At 38.7% G+C, this 13,862-nt stretch overlaps 1 protein-coding gene across 11 annotated transcripts in view; it reads right to left on the bottom strand.

Annotated features, from left to right (window-relative positions):
- The window catches only part of mbnl2 (muscleblind-like splicing regulator 2), a 133,860-nt gene that overhangs the window by 57,614 nt on the left and 62,384 nt on the right, over positions 1–13,862 (bottom strand). The window contains exon 2 of one of the 11 annotated variants that reach the window (XM_059970471.1): positions 3,677–3,872. The exons of the other annotated variants lie outside the window; for them this stretch is intronic. Within the exon in view, the coding sequence (XP_059826454.1) occupies positions 3,677–3,826 (150 nt within the window). The 5' untranslated portion in view covers positions 3,827–3,872. The remainder of the gene's footprint in view (positions 1–3,676; positions 3,873–13,862) is intronic. 11 annotated transcript variants of the gene reach the window in all.

Below are 13,862 nucleotides of genomic sequence, written 5' to 3'. Positions count from 1 at the left end.
TCTCCTCATAGCCCTACAAATTTTTTCAAATATAGATTCAATTCTCTTTTGAACTCCCCATGAATTCTAAAGTCAGTTGATTATAGACTATTCTTCACTTAGTGAAAGAATTGCTTTACATCTCTATCCTGGTTCTTTTGCGAATCATCTCAAGTGTGTCTTACTGGCCAGTATCTGCTGTTTCTCTTCATTTTTTAAAAACTCTTTCACATTATTGAATACTTTTAAATCTCCCTTTAAGAATCTTCACTCCAGAGAGAACAATCCCAGCTGCTTTGGTTAGAGTATGAATCAGTTAATTATCATTGTTTTAAATGGCATGAAATACATTGATTTATGACAGCAGCAAATTACTGTACATTAGAATATTATTTATTTAGAGTTACCATGCATAATCATTATCAGGTTTAATATTGCTGGCATGTGTCGTGAAATTTGTTGTTACGTGGCAGCAGTACATTGCAATATATAATAATAAAAAATTGTAAATTACAATAAGTATATATATATTTTGAAAGGCTAAATTAACTAAGTAGTGTAAAAAGAGAAAAAAAGTAGTAAGGTAGTGCTCATGGGTTCACTGTCCATTCAGAAATCGGATGGCAGAGGGGAAATTATTCCTGAATCGTTGAGTGTATGCCTTCAGGCTTCTGTTGTCCTTCCGGCCCAATGAGTCTCACCACCCAGCAACCCACTTATTTCATCCTAGCCTAATCACAGGACAATTTTACAATGACCAATTAAACTACTAGCTGATAGGTTTTCAGAACGTGGGAGGAAATCTATCTGTTCATGGGGAAGACGCACAAATTCTTTACAGATGCGTCTGAACTCCAATGCAGGGGAAGAAGCTGTTTCTGAATCATTTAAGAGTGAACGTTCAGGCTCCTATACCTCCTCCCCGGTGGTAGTAACAAGAAGAAGGCAAGTCCCATATGGTGAAGATCTTTAGTGATGGATGTCATCTTCTAGAAGCACTGCCTTTTGTAGATCACCTGAAGGAGCTGGCTGAGTCTACAAACATCTGCAGCACTTTTGATTCTGTGCATTGGAGCCTCCTTACTGGGCAGTGTTGTTATCAGTCAGAATGTTCTCCGTAGAAATTTGCTCGTCTTTGGTGACATACCAAATTTCTTCAAGCTCCTAATGAAGTATAGCCGCTGACGCATCTTCTTCAAGATTGCACCCAGGTATTGGGCCCAGGATAGATCTTCTGAGACATTGATGCCCAGGAACTTGAAGCTGCTCACCCTTTCCAGAACTGACCACTCAATGATGACTGGTATGTATTTTCACAACTTCCCTTTCCTGAATTCCACAACTAATTTCTTTATCAAGCCAACATACCACCCTTGTACTTTCCTGCCACACAAAAAACACGCTTTGCATTTTTGCATACAAGTTACCTGCAAGGTCCCACCCATCTATGTACTCAAGCTGATCATTCAAGGGTCAACATAATGGAATAGATCTATGGTCTATTATTTGAGATCTATGACTATAAGATATAAAACACTGGTGGAAAAAAGAGGTGAATAATTTACCATCAAAACATACACCTGTGTCTCTTCCTCCCCCTAATATCATGGACCAGGACATTTTTCATTGTTTCTTCAATTTAGTCCTTCCCTTCAATTAAGGAACCAGTATTTCCTTTCTTTTTACTTAAAAGGGTTAGAACACTATTAATCATCATCATAAAGGACTTATAATATAAAAGCACCTAAAATCCAATCACTACACCTTTTTTGAAGAGGATTGTTGAATGCCAGTACATAATGCACAAAGAATATTAGAATTATTTTAAAAAGTTTCATAACTGTAGGTTCATTCTGCAGGTAACAATGACATTTCTAAGTTTTTTTTAGTGATAAATAAGATCAAAAAAAAATTCAAGAACAGTTTGAAGATTCAGATTTTTGTGTGTATAATGTGAATAAATTTATTAATGTATAGTAATAGGTGATGGGCTATTTCAGGTGGAGATGACGTTTCTGTGACGCAACAGACAAAAATGAGATTTGAGATTAAGCTACAGAACTATTTGAAGCAGTGCTGCATTCTCAATTCAGGATCACTATCAGGTTTACCAGCACAGACATAAGATATGAAATTTTCAGCATACAATGCAAAGTCATAACATTAATATAAATGATAAAATAAATAAGTAATGCAGAAGAAAAGGAATAATGTGGTAGTATTCATGGACTGTTCATAGCAGAGAGCAAGAAACTGTTCCTAAACTGTTGAGTGCCAGTTTTCAGGCTCTTATACCTCCTCTTGATGGTAGTAACAAGAAGAGGGTACGTTTTGGATAGTGAGGCTCCTCAGTGATGGATGCTGCCATCTTGAGGCACCGCCTCTTGAAGATATCTTTGATGGTGGGAAGGGTTGGGTGCATCATGGAGCTGGCTGAGTCTACAATTGTCTACAACTTCCTGTACACTGGATCTTCCACACCAGACTGTAAAACAACCAGTTGGAGTATTCTGCTCCATGCATCTACAGAAATTTGTGAATCTTTGTTGGCCTACCAAATCTCCTCAAACTCCTAATGAAGTAGAGGTGCTGTTGTGCCTGCTTTAAGATTGCATCTATGTTTGAGCCCAGGGCAGAACCTTTGAGATACTGATGCCCAGGAACCTTTCCCACTGCTGACCCTTCAGTGATGACAGTTGTGTGTTCTCCTGACTTCCTCTTCCTCCTATATTCTGGGAGACAGCGCAAAGGAAAATGGAGCAGCATTAAGCTGAGAGAGGAATGTCCAAACAAGATGTGGATGGCAGGTTTTTAAAAAAAATACAGAGTGAGGTAGGTGGCTGGCAGTGTTGCGACGGATGGTAGTCAGCAGATTTGAAAGTGACTTTCAAGGGGCTTTTAAATAGGTATCTACATGAGGTGCTGTCTCAAGAAGGCAATGCCAGTCATTAAAGATTCCCACCATCTTGGCTGTGCCATCTACTTGCAGCTACTATCAGGCAGGAGATAAAGTCGCCTGAAGTTCCACACCACCAGGATCAGAACAACTACATCCTTTCAACCAGTTGGTTCTCAAACCAACATGCACAACACTAATCACTATCTCAGTATATAGCAACACTATGACCACTTTGATCAAAACACATAAAAGTGCTGGAGGAACTCGGCAGGTCAGGCAGTGCCAACGGAAAAGAATAAACAGCTGATGTTTTGGGCCGAGACCCTGCTTCAGAACTGACCACTTTGCGTTATACTGGACCTTGTGTTTCTTTTGTACGAACTGTGCTCTTTTTTTAAAAATAAGAACAGTGTACAATTTGTTCAATTTGTGTTTTCCCTGTGAATGTTGCTTATCTCTTTCTGATGCTGCTGCAAGTGAGCTTTTCCATTACAACTGTGCACACAAGCACTAGTGCAAAATGACAGTAAACTGGACTTTGAATATGCAGGAATGGAAGGGCAGGATCACGCAAAGGAAGAAGAGATTAGTTTAATTTGGCTTCAAGTTCAATAATAGAGTGTACTAAAGGGCCTGGGTCTATGTTTAACATTTCCTTCCCTATTAATAAATAAGTATCAATACTTCACCATGTCAACTCTTGAAGTAACACAGCTGGATAGTATAATTTTTCCCCCAGTTTCCTAAATAGAATCTCATATTGGGGTTAATCTATTGCCGAGGTCCATGAGGACTTACCAGCAGACATGCTCGTAACTGGGCTAATCCTGAGCGGAGACTGTACTGCAGATTTCCACTTGTCAGACTGCTGACTACGGAACACCGTACTGCATTAGTGGAGTCCTGATGCAGTTCAACATTGCAGCAGAAACGTCTGCAGGTTTTCATGCGCTCAGGCTGAGAAATCCACTGGCTGAATTTGTGCCCAGTTAACCTGGAATATACAGCAGACCCATTAAAATAAATGGGGGAAAATGGCTGCCAGGAGAAAGGCACAGGCAGCATTTAATTTGATTAAATTAGTTTAACACATATGGGCTTGTTTAGTCTTCTAATTTTTAAAAGAATTAGGAATCATTTACATGTTTACACTTTTTGAAACAGGCCTCAAGTGGTTCTGAATGTTTAAAATGTCAATGATATCCACAAATATTCAACATAAATGGAAGTTCTGAGACCAATGTTTCCAGGGACTTACCAGCTGGAAGAGCTTTTCTGGTATTTATTTGAAAGAGGTAGGCACACTTTTACAAGAATCGGATGGAACTAGTGAAGAAGAGGAGTTGAGACCTGGGGTGAATGAGACACGACTATTCTGAATTGTGGGGCAGCTTTGAGGGCTTTTGTGGCCTATTCCTGTTCCTGTTTTTTTGTGTCCTTGTATCATTGTAGCCAGCTATGGGAAAAGTCATGGAATCTGCTAATAACCAACAGCTGACTGGACCAAGCTGAAAGTGCCTTGACTGGGCCTCAGGCCACTGGTAATGTCAAGGAAATGGAAGATTAGCTCCTGTACGTGACCTGCCTTCCTAAGTTCACATCTCAAATAATTACCAATCCCAAAATATATCCACAACACTTATTTCAGTTATGGGTACTTTAGAATACAGCAACCTACTTAACTAGATGCATCTTTGTCCACAGCAGGCAAGGATGACGAAGTTTAAAATGACACTAGCAATGAATTACTAACTCAGAATCGATCTGCAGCACTGTGCAAAAGTGGGAGGGGAGTGGGACAGGTGGCAGAGAATGTGGCATGGGTGCATGGGTGCCTTGAACCATCAGGCAAGGTCATTTCATTCCAAACAACTGGTTTGTTGATTATTACAGAGTGTCTCTCTGGTGCTTCCTGCTTCCTCTCCTCTCCTTTTCCCTACCACAATTCCCCTCTCACTGCCCCCTTCCCACTCTCGGTCCACAATACAGACCCATATCAGAATCAGGTTTATCATCACTCACACATCATGAAATTTGTATTTTTTTTGTGGCAGTAGTACAGTACAACACATAAAATTACTACCATATTGTATATATACACACACATACGCATATATATGCCTAATTACTGTATAGAGTACAGTATTGCATTTGCTCTCAGGTAGAGGGGTCCATAAAAAAATCTGTCCTAGTACAATTGTCTACAAATACAGAAACTACATGCTGTTAGATATCAGGTATGCCCCAGCAGATCAGCTTCAACACATCAGCAGGTTAACATTTGTCTCATTTCTTCTCAGTTTCTTATCACCTCACCCTGACCATCCATGCATGCAACTTGCTACATATCCCCATTTCCTTTCACTTCTGACTTCCTCCCCGTCCCTTCTGCTAATTCCACTGTAGCACTGTTCAACACTTTGCAGTTAACAAATAAAATACCTCTTTAATTCCCTTACATGTGTAGCTCATCAAGGAAAGGTGCCACTTTCCATATTGTACCTTTAGCAGCAAACCACCGAAGGGTGTGGATGCAGAGGAAGACCATATAACATACAGAACAAAATTAGGCTATTTGGCCCAACAAGTCAGTATTGCTATTTAATCACGGCTAATTTCCTTTTTAAAACCCAATCTCCTGCCTTCGCCCTTAACCCCATTACCAATCAAGAACCCCAACCCTAATAGAATATATCCAAATAACTTGCCAACCACAAGCCTCTGTGGTAATGAATTCCAGTTTCACCACTCTCTGACTGAAGAAGCTCCTCAGGAAAGAGCTTGCCCTTGGATCTTAAGCTCTCCTACTGATGGAAACATCCTCTCGAGGTACACTCTATCCAGACCTATCAGTAAGTTTCAAGTGATCCCCCTTGACATTTCTGAACTCCGTCGTGTCAGGCACAGAGACAGAGAAAGACTCCTCATATAAGAAGGTAATTAGATGAGAGCTGAAGGCAAAACAAATAAACATCCAAAGCAGGAGAGAAAAAGAGCTAAGCAAATCAGAATGAAAAAAAATCTTCTATCTTAGCGATAAAAGTAAAAGATCAATTTGCAACATTACAGTATTGAGGAAGAAGTTAGCACCATATTCCCTGTTTGAGTCAAAAGAAAGGAAAGCTACAATACTTAGCCCTATGATGATCATAAAGGCTGCTTTCCATCTGCTTAATATATTGTCAGACAGTTTCAAACTTTCTCTTTAAAGACATCTTTTTAAAATCCAACAGCTGCCATTGATTATAATTTTCTTTTAACCACAGTCAGTGCCAACAGCGTTTACTACATACTCATTGCAAGTTCAAACATATGCTCAGACCTTGCACTCCCCTTTCCTCCGAAACGGCCATGGAGGGTGCTTCTGTGTGTTCATGGACTCTGCTGCTGTAGCCCATCCACCAAGGTTTGATGTGTTGTGCATACAGAGATACTCTTCTGCACACTACTGTTGTGTCACCTTGAATGAGTTTGGCCATTCTCCTCTGAACTCTCTCATTAACAAGACATTTTCAACCCCAGAACTGCCGCTCACTGGAGACTTTAAAAAAAAATTTTCACACTATTCTCTGCAAACTCAAAACTACCGAGTGTGAAAATGTGAAAGGATCTGCGATTTCTGAGATACTGAAACAACCCCATCTGACACCAACAAACATTCCAAAGTTTCTTCCCCTCCTGTTGTTTGATCTGAACAACAAATGACCCTCTTGACCCCATCTACATACTCTTAGGCATTGTGTTGCTGCCAAATGATTGGCTGATTAGACATTTGCATTAATGAGTAAATGTACTGAATAAAGTGGCCACTAAATGTATGCGTAGGGCAGAGGAAGAATAAACTGAAATTGAAAGGACTTCCAATTCAGTGGTACTGTCTTCAGTACAATAGAGTATCTCTATTTAAAATCTGGCGATGTTCTCAATATTTTCTAAACTCTTCAGTTGCACTTTGTAGGATAAAGAAGCAAATTACAACAACTTTATCATTCTGCAACTTTAATCTTTAAAGTAATCTAAACTTTACATTTTAACTTTCATATTCTTACTGTTGGTGTGATGATTAAAATTCAGAACTAACAATGCAAAACCTATATTAAAAATATTGTCATACAACATACTATTCTTATCATCATATAATTGGATATATTGAATTTAGTTAGAATATTTTCTCCTCACGTATAAACAAACAACAAATAGTTAAGGTCCTTTTTTTATATTTATAGTTGCTTTTGCAATGAATAACCCAAATGTGCAGATTCATAATTGATCCGGTCAATCTGTAATACCATTATTTCACAATTTCCTTGCCAGATATATAATCCATAAATGCTAATGTTTTGCTGCTGGAACCTGCAGGAATCAAGTCAGCGGAAATTCTATTCAGATGACAATTCTTGTTTTTGGCTTGGAGGCACACTGTAAATAAAACATGCTTCAGTTTTCCATAGTAAAGACCTTGAACATTTCTCAATGGTTCCTATCTCCTTCCTTTGTGTGTTCTATGGAGACAGTATGGTGCAGGTCCAAGTATTTAAGGACTGTCCTTCCTGACAAGTTTCCCACTTGATTGGCTCTGCTAGGTCAGGCTTCCTTCTGAAACCAGCCAAGTAATTTTAACTGACAATTTCTCAATATTCACATTGCACACTTCCACAGTTCTGCCATCCTTTGAAAAAAGTATCAGGTAACTAATAGCATTAAGGATAATGGCAAAAAATGATACTGTGTACTTCTTCGAAATTAGAACACTAATGCACACAATTTAATTTGAAGAACTGGATCACACCCGCCCCCCCAGTCAAGATTTCTGTTACTGCGAATAGTTCAGTGAGTACAAGACGAACTGATCTCCAAAGGTCATAAATTTAAAGATGAAACATTCCTTTCAACATTTTAAGCAAGATTAGTGTATTATTTTTGTCTTGTACAATTTTAGAGTGGAAAAAAAAGAAAGGAGCACCAGGCAAAAGTTTGCGCACCCCAAGAGATTGAGCTCTCAGATAACTTTTACCAAGGTCTCAAACCTTAATTAGCTTGTTAGGACTACAGCTTATTCACAGTCGTCGTTAGGAAAGGCCAGGTGATGCAAATTTCAAAGCTTTATAAATACCCTGACTTCTCAAACCTTGTCCCAACAATCAGCAGCCATGGGCTCCTCTAAGCATCTGCCTAGTACTCTGAAAATTAAAATAAATGATGCCCACAAAGCAGGAGAAGGTTATAAGAAGATAGTAAAGCATTTTCAGGTAGCCGTTTCCTCAGTTTGTAATGTAATTAAGAAATAGCAGTTAACAGGAATGGTGGAAGTCAAGTTGAGGTCTGGAAGACCAAGAAAACTTTCCCAGAGAACTGCTCATAGGATTGCTAGAAAGGCAAATCAAAACCCCTGTTTGACTGTAAAAGACCTTCAGGAAGATTTAGCAGACTCTGAAGTGGCTGTGCACTGTTCTACTGTGCAGCGACACCCGCACAAATGTCATCAGAGGAAAACCTTTCCTGCATCCTCACCACAAAATTCCGAGTCAGAAGTTTGCAAAGGAACACCTAAATAAGCCTGATGCATTTTGGAAACAAGTCCTGTGGACTGATGAAGTTAAAATAGAACTTCTTGGCCGCAATGAGCAAAGATATGTTTGGAGAAAAAAGGGTGTAGAATTTTATGAAAAGAACATCTCTCCAGCTGTTAAGCATGGATGGGGTGTGGATCAATCATGCTGTGGGCTTTTCCTTTTTTGGAACTGTAAAAACACACACACACACACACAACCCCCCCCCCCCCCCCAACCCAAACTACCTTTACTATGACTCTTGATACAGCAACTGCGGGCCAACGGTGAAAGGCAAATACTATCAGAAGCTTTTACTTAGTTTTCATCAACTGAACTTTGAAGTAATTTACCATTTTGATAATTAAAGATAACAATCTTTAAAGATTAGCTTTTATTTGTAACATGTATATTGAAACAAACAGTGAAATGCGTAGTTTGCATCAAGTCAAATCAGCAAGGATTGCACGAGGCAGTCCAATTAAACATGACCTATTCCTGTAACAGGAGCCAAAGGAAGAATGGAAAACCCAAAATAAAACCAACAAGAGTTTAAAAGTGACAATTTCAGCAATACAAGTGGAATGATTCATTTTTCTTTGTTGAATCTTGAAAACCTTGCTAAATGTTTTAACCAGTCATGGCCATTGTTTAATACAGCATGTAAACAGTACTGTCAGCCCAACTCAGCCATACTGACAATGCTTCCCACCGCACTCATACATTTGCCCTGTTTGACCAATGGACCTCTCGACATTTCCTATTCTTGTACGTGGTGGTGAAGGGGAATGATAAGAAGCAGAAGGTGAAGGTTGAAGGTCGATTCTCAGGCTGAAGGCCAGTGAATATTGGGCTTCCCCACAAGTCACTGTTGGGACATCTGTTATTTATTATTTATGCAAATTATTTGGGTACAAATATTAAAAAGTCCAAATTATTATCAAAGTACGTATACGATATACAACTTTAAGGTTCATCTTCTTAGAGGCACCCTCAAAACAAGGCACAATTAACAAGTCTGCTGATGATATTAAACTAGGGGGTCTTGTTGATGGCGAAGCATGTTACAATGAATAAGATCTTGATCAGTTAGCAAGCGTGGTGTAACCATCTTTATAACTGTTTGGTTTCCCGCCAGTCCAAGCTGCAGCGAAAGAGAAGATCATTTGCCGCCAGTTACCGACATTAAAAGACCTGTGCATCGCTAGAGCAAAAAGTTGGAAAAATTACTGGTGACTCCACCCACCCTAGCAGTCACCAATTTATCAAATTGCTATCAGGGAGACACTACAAGTACATCACCACCAGGACTACACATCATCTCTGAAGCTTCTTTCCTATAGCTATACAGCATCTCAACAAAACTCACTCAATAGCAATACCTTAACGACCCCTGCACAATGTTCATTAAATGGTCTTTCCTGCTCTCCTTGTTCTGTTGATAATTATTTAGTCTGTTCATTTGCTCACATTTATTTAAGTTTATTGATGTTCGTGCTAATTGTTGATTCCTCATGGCTGCTTGCACTATTGTCTTGTAAACTGTCTGTTACGGTATTGTCCTGTGTTTTATACTTAGCACCAAACCACAATCAATTCTGGTTTGTTTCACATTCTGGCAATAAAGTGATTCTGATGGGCTGAGGAATGACAAGCTGATTTCAAATTAGATAGTATGAGGTGATGTGGTTTGGCCAGTCACACCAGGGTTGGACTTGTATCGTGAATGGCAGGGCACTGCAAGTGTAATCAAACAGCAGGACTGGGGAGTACAAGTATGCAGTTCACCGAAAATGGCTGTGCAAGTAGATTGTGAGGTGAATAAGGTGCTTAGCATGCGGCTTTTCATGACTCAGGGCATCAAGTTTAGGAGTACGGACACACTGACTGCACTTGGAGTATTGTGTACTGCTTTGCTCACCCTGCTAAAGGAAATACACTGTCAAGCTGGAGGGGGTGCAGAAGAGATTTAGAAAGATGTTGCCAGGACTGGAGTGCCTGAGTTAGAGGGAGAGGTTGGACAAGCTGGGTCTTACTTCCATGGAATGCAGGAGAATGAGGTGTCACTGAAATTTATAAAATTACGGATAAAAGTAAACAGTGATAGCTTTTGCCCCAGGGTTGGAGCGTTCAAAACTATAAGGCACAGATACAAGTTAAGAGGGGAGAGAAAGACCTGAGAGGTAATTTCTCTCCATCTTAAAGACCATTGCCTTACTATAGGGAGGAGGTTCAGAAAATGCATACTCTATAGTTTGAGAACAACTTCCCCTGTGCAATCAAATTTCTGAACAGCCCACAAGCCCATGAATACTGCCACATTATTCGTCTTTTACTTTTGTAACACAGTAATTTCAATCTTGTATTGTAGCCACAAAACAGGAAATTTCACAAGGTATCAGTGATTCACAGGAGATTGAGTACCTAGAATAAGTTGCCAGAGGAAGTGGTTGAGGAGGGTACAATTGCAATATTTGTGAGGCATTTGGATAGGTCCATGGAGGGGAGAAGCTTGAAGAGTTATGGATCAAATGTGAGTAACTGGGACTAGCAGAGAGGATGCTGTGGTTGTTATGGACCAGATGGGCCAAGGAGCCTGTTTCTGTGCTGTATTATGCTCTGGATCCATGGAAGAAGAATGCTTTGAAGAAAAATCCAGTATCTTCCTTTAGCAAAAAAGAGTACAAGATGGAAATGAAAACTCAATAGTTGAAAAATGTTAAATGATAACTGACTTTCTCCGAAATCTAGATTGCCTTTAAAACACTGAGCCACAGAAGAGATGCTTATTGAGTACAGATGCCTACATGCCCTTTACAAGTAAAAGGTGGGCAAACAAGAACTTCGCAGAAGATACTGGCACCTGATCAGTTATTTACTTAAGCCCAACTTCACAGTAACATTTTAATAGCCAGATGCTAAGCTTGGCTGTTTGTCAAAAAAAGGCAGCATTTGCATTAACTTAGGCAGCTTATTAATTATTTATTCTGCCTTTTAATTTCCATTCTTATGATTTTCCAAGCTCCAAAATGTTATTTTACAGCCTGGAAGACAAGCACCATGGTCTGCAGATCTCTACATTTACCATCAATTCCATTCCACACCAGTTAGCACAAACCGTCAAGAGTTTAAAAAGGTTCTTTTCTGGTCATTTTATAACAAAATTTGACTGACACTATCACATTTTCAACAAAACAAGGCAAATTAAGTAAATGAACAGGTTAGGCTGCTTTCTCAATAAAAATAAAACTAAATGCCTTAAAAATGTTGTTGTATGGGATTGATAGCAGAGAAGAGCTGAAGTGGTAAGAATGTTTTTACTTATGAGTAAGTCTGAAGCAAGAAATCATAAATGTAAGGAGGTCACTAATAAATGCAATAAATTCTGTGCAAGGTTCTTTACTCTCCGCTCAGAAAGTGGAAATTGTTTACACATGCATATGGTTGAGAGGAAAGAAATGAGGGAACTTTGTGTGGACCATCAACAAGGCAATATCTTTTTTTGCTGTGTGCATAAAGCAGGCTGTTCTAAAAATGATTCAAAATTTTTATTTATAGGTTTGCAGCTAGCAACACCAATTCTTCAAAATAATCACATTTTATTTTTGTAGAAGGAATTCAGTTCTTCAAAATGAATTAAGCTTCTAGTTTTAAAAAAATCCACAGCATCTTTTTAATATTAGTGTGAAGCAAAACTATTCTCATCAAAAGGTGAATTCTCTCTCAAACAGTTAATGCTTAATAATCAATTGACAAAAGGCTCCAGAGATAATTAAGACCACTGGTCCTGAAGAAAAACAGTAGTGGCAGACAAACATTCCAAGCATTCTTCAAAATCGCACATGGAATTCCATGCACATTTCTCATTTTGAACATTTATTAACCTTTAGGTATATATTCATTAATTTAACTGGATGAAGCTAACCACTGCAGTTTTGGCTTAGCATCAATTTTTAGCTAAGAGAAGGCTTTGATGTTGCTCTTCAAAAGTAGCCAGTAGTCAGTAGCCCTGTTTTGTGAAAAAAGATCCTTTTAATTTTATATAGTTAACAAAGGCAACTAATTAGGTGTAATTTCTGATGGGCAGCATATTCACCATTATTTTTAAAAGTAAAGGAACTGATCAAACATTCAATAGTGCAAATTCTTTGAATTGCAACAAATAAATATATTTCTTGGCAAATCCAATTTTTCACATCAGAATCAGGTTTAATATCACTGGCATATGGCATGAAATTTGTTAACTTAGCAGCAGCAATACAAATTAATACATGATAATATAGAAAATATATATAATCAATTCTATATTAATAATTAAAAATAGTACAAAAACAGAAATAATAAAAAAGTGAGATAATGTTCATGGGTTCATGGATGATGAGAGTCCTTAATAATGGATGCTGCCTTTCTAAGGCACGACTCTTGAAAATGTCTTGGATACCAGAGGCTAGAACCCAAGATGAAGCTGACTAATTTTTCAACTTTACGTAGCTTCTTTTGATCCTGTATAGTAACCCCCACCAGCTCCATACCAGACAGTGATGCAGCTTGTCAGAATGCTTTCAAGTGTTTAAGTGACAAACCAAATCTCCTCAAACTCCATATGAAATATAACCACTGTCTTATCTTTATAACTGCATCAATATGTTGGGACAAGGTTAGATTCTCAGAGAGCTTGACACCCAGGAACTTGAAATTGCTCACAATCTCTACTTCTGACCACTCTAAGAGGATTGGTTCATGTTCCCTTGTCCTCCCCTTTCTGCAGTCCACAATCAACTCTTCGGTCTTACTGATGTTGAGGGCAAGGTTGTTGCTGCAACACCAATCAACTGTCACTGGTTTTCTACTAAAATGTTCAACAAGTTACATTTAATGATTTATGGTAAGTTATCGCAAACCATATGTGACATGTAAAGTGACTTACGCAGAGAAAGACATCAATGGTCTCTCTTCCAACCATCAGAGGTATTTATCAGGAGCACTGCGTACACAGGATCCTTAGCATTGGCAATGATCCCTCCCATCCATCCAACAGCCTTTTTGACCCTCTACCATTAGGCAAGAGGTATCTTAGCATTAAGATAACAACTGCTATGACAGGAAACATTCTCTTCCCCTCAGCCATAAGACTCCCTGCCAACATCCAGGCTTTTTCATGCATGCAGAGCCAGTAGTGTAATACAGTTTACTTCTTAAGCAGGTATCATGAATGCATCTTATTACTTGTTAATTTATTTGTGGCATTATTACTTTATGTGTTATAAGTGTGAACTATATGTACTTTGGTCCAGAGAATGTTGTTTTGATTGGTAGTATACATGTGTACAGTTGAATGACAATAAACTGAACTTGAACTTCAATTTGGTGAAATGATTTAAAATCAGCAACACTCACAAGAGGACAGGAATGAAGAACTGATTCCTGTAAGACTG

Source organism: Hypanus sabinus, chromosome 5, assembly GCF_030144855.1.
Source record: "Hypanus sabinus isolate sHypSab1 chromosome 5, sHypSab1.hap1, whole genome shotgun sequence".
NCBI lineage: Eukaryota > Metazoa > Chordata > Chondrichthyes > Myliobatiformes > Dasyatidae > Hypanus > Hypanus sabinus.
This window is presented reverse-complemented; position numbering and strand designations above follow the sequence as displayed.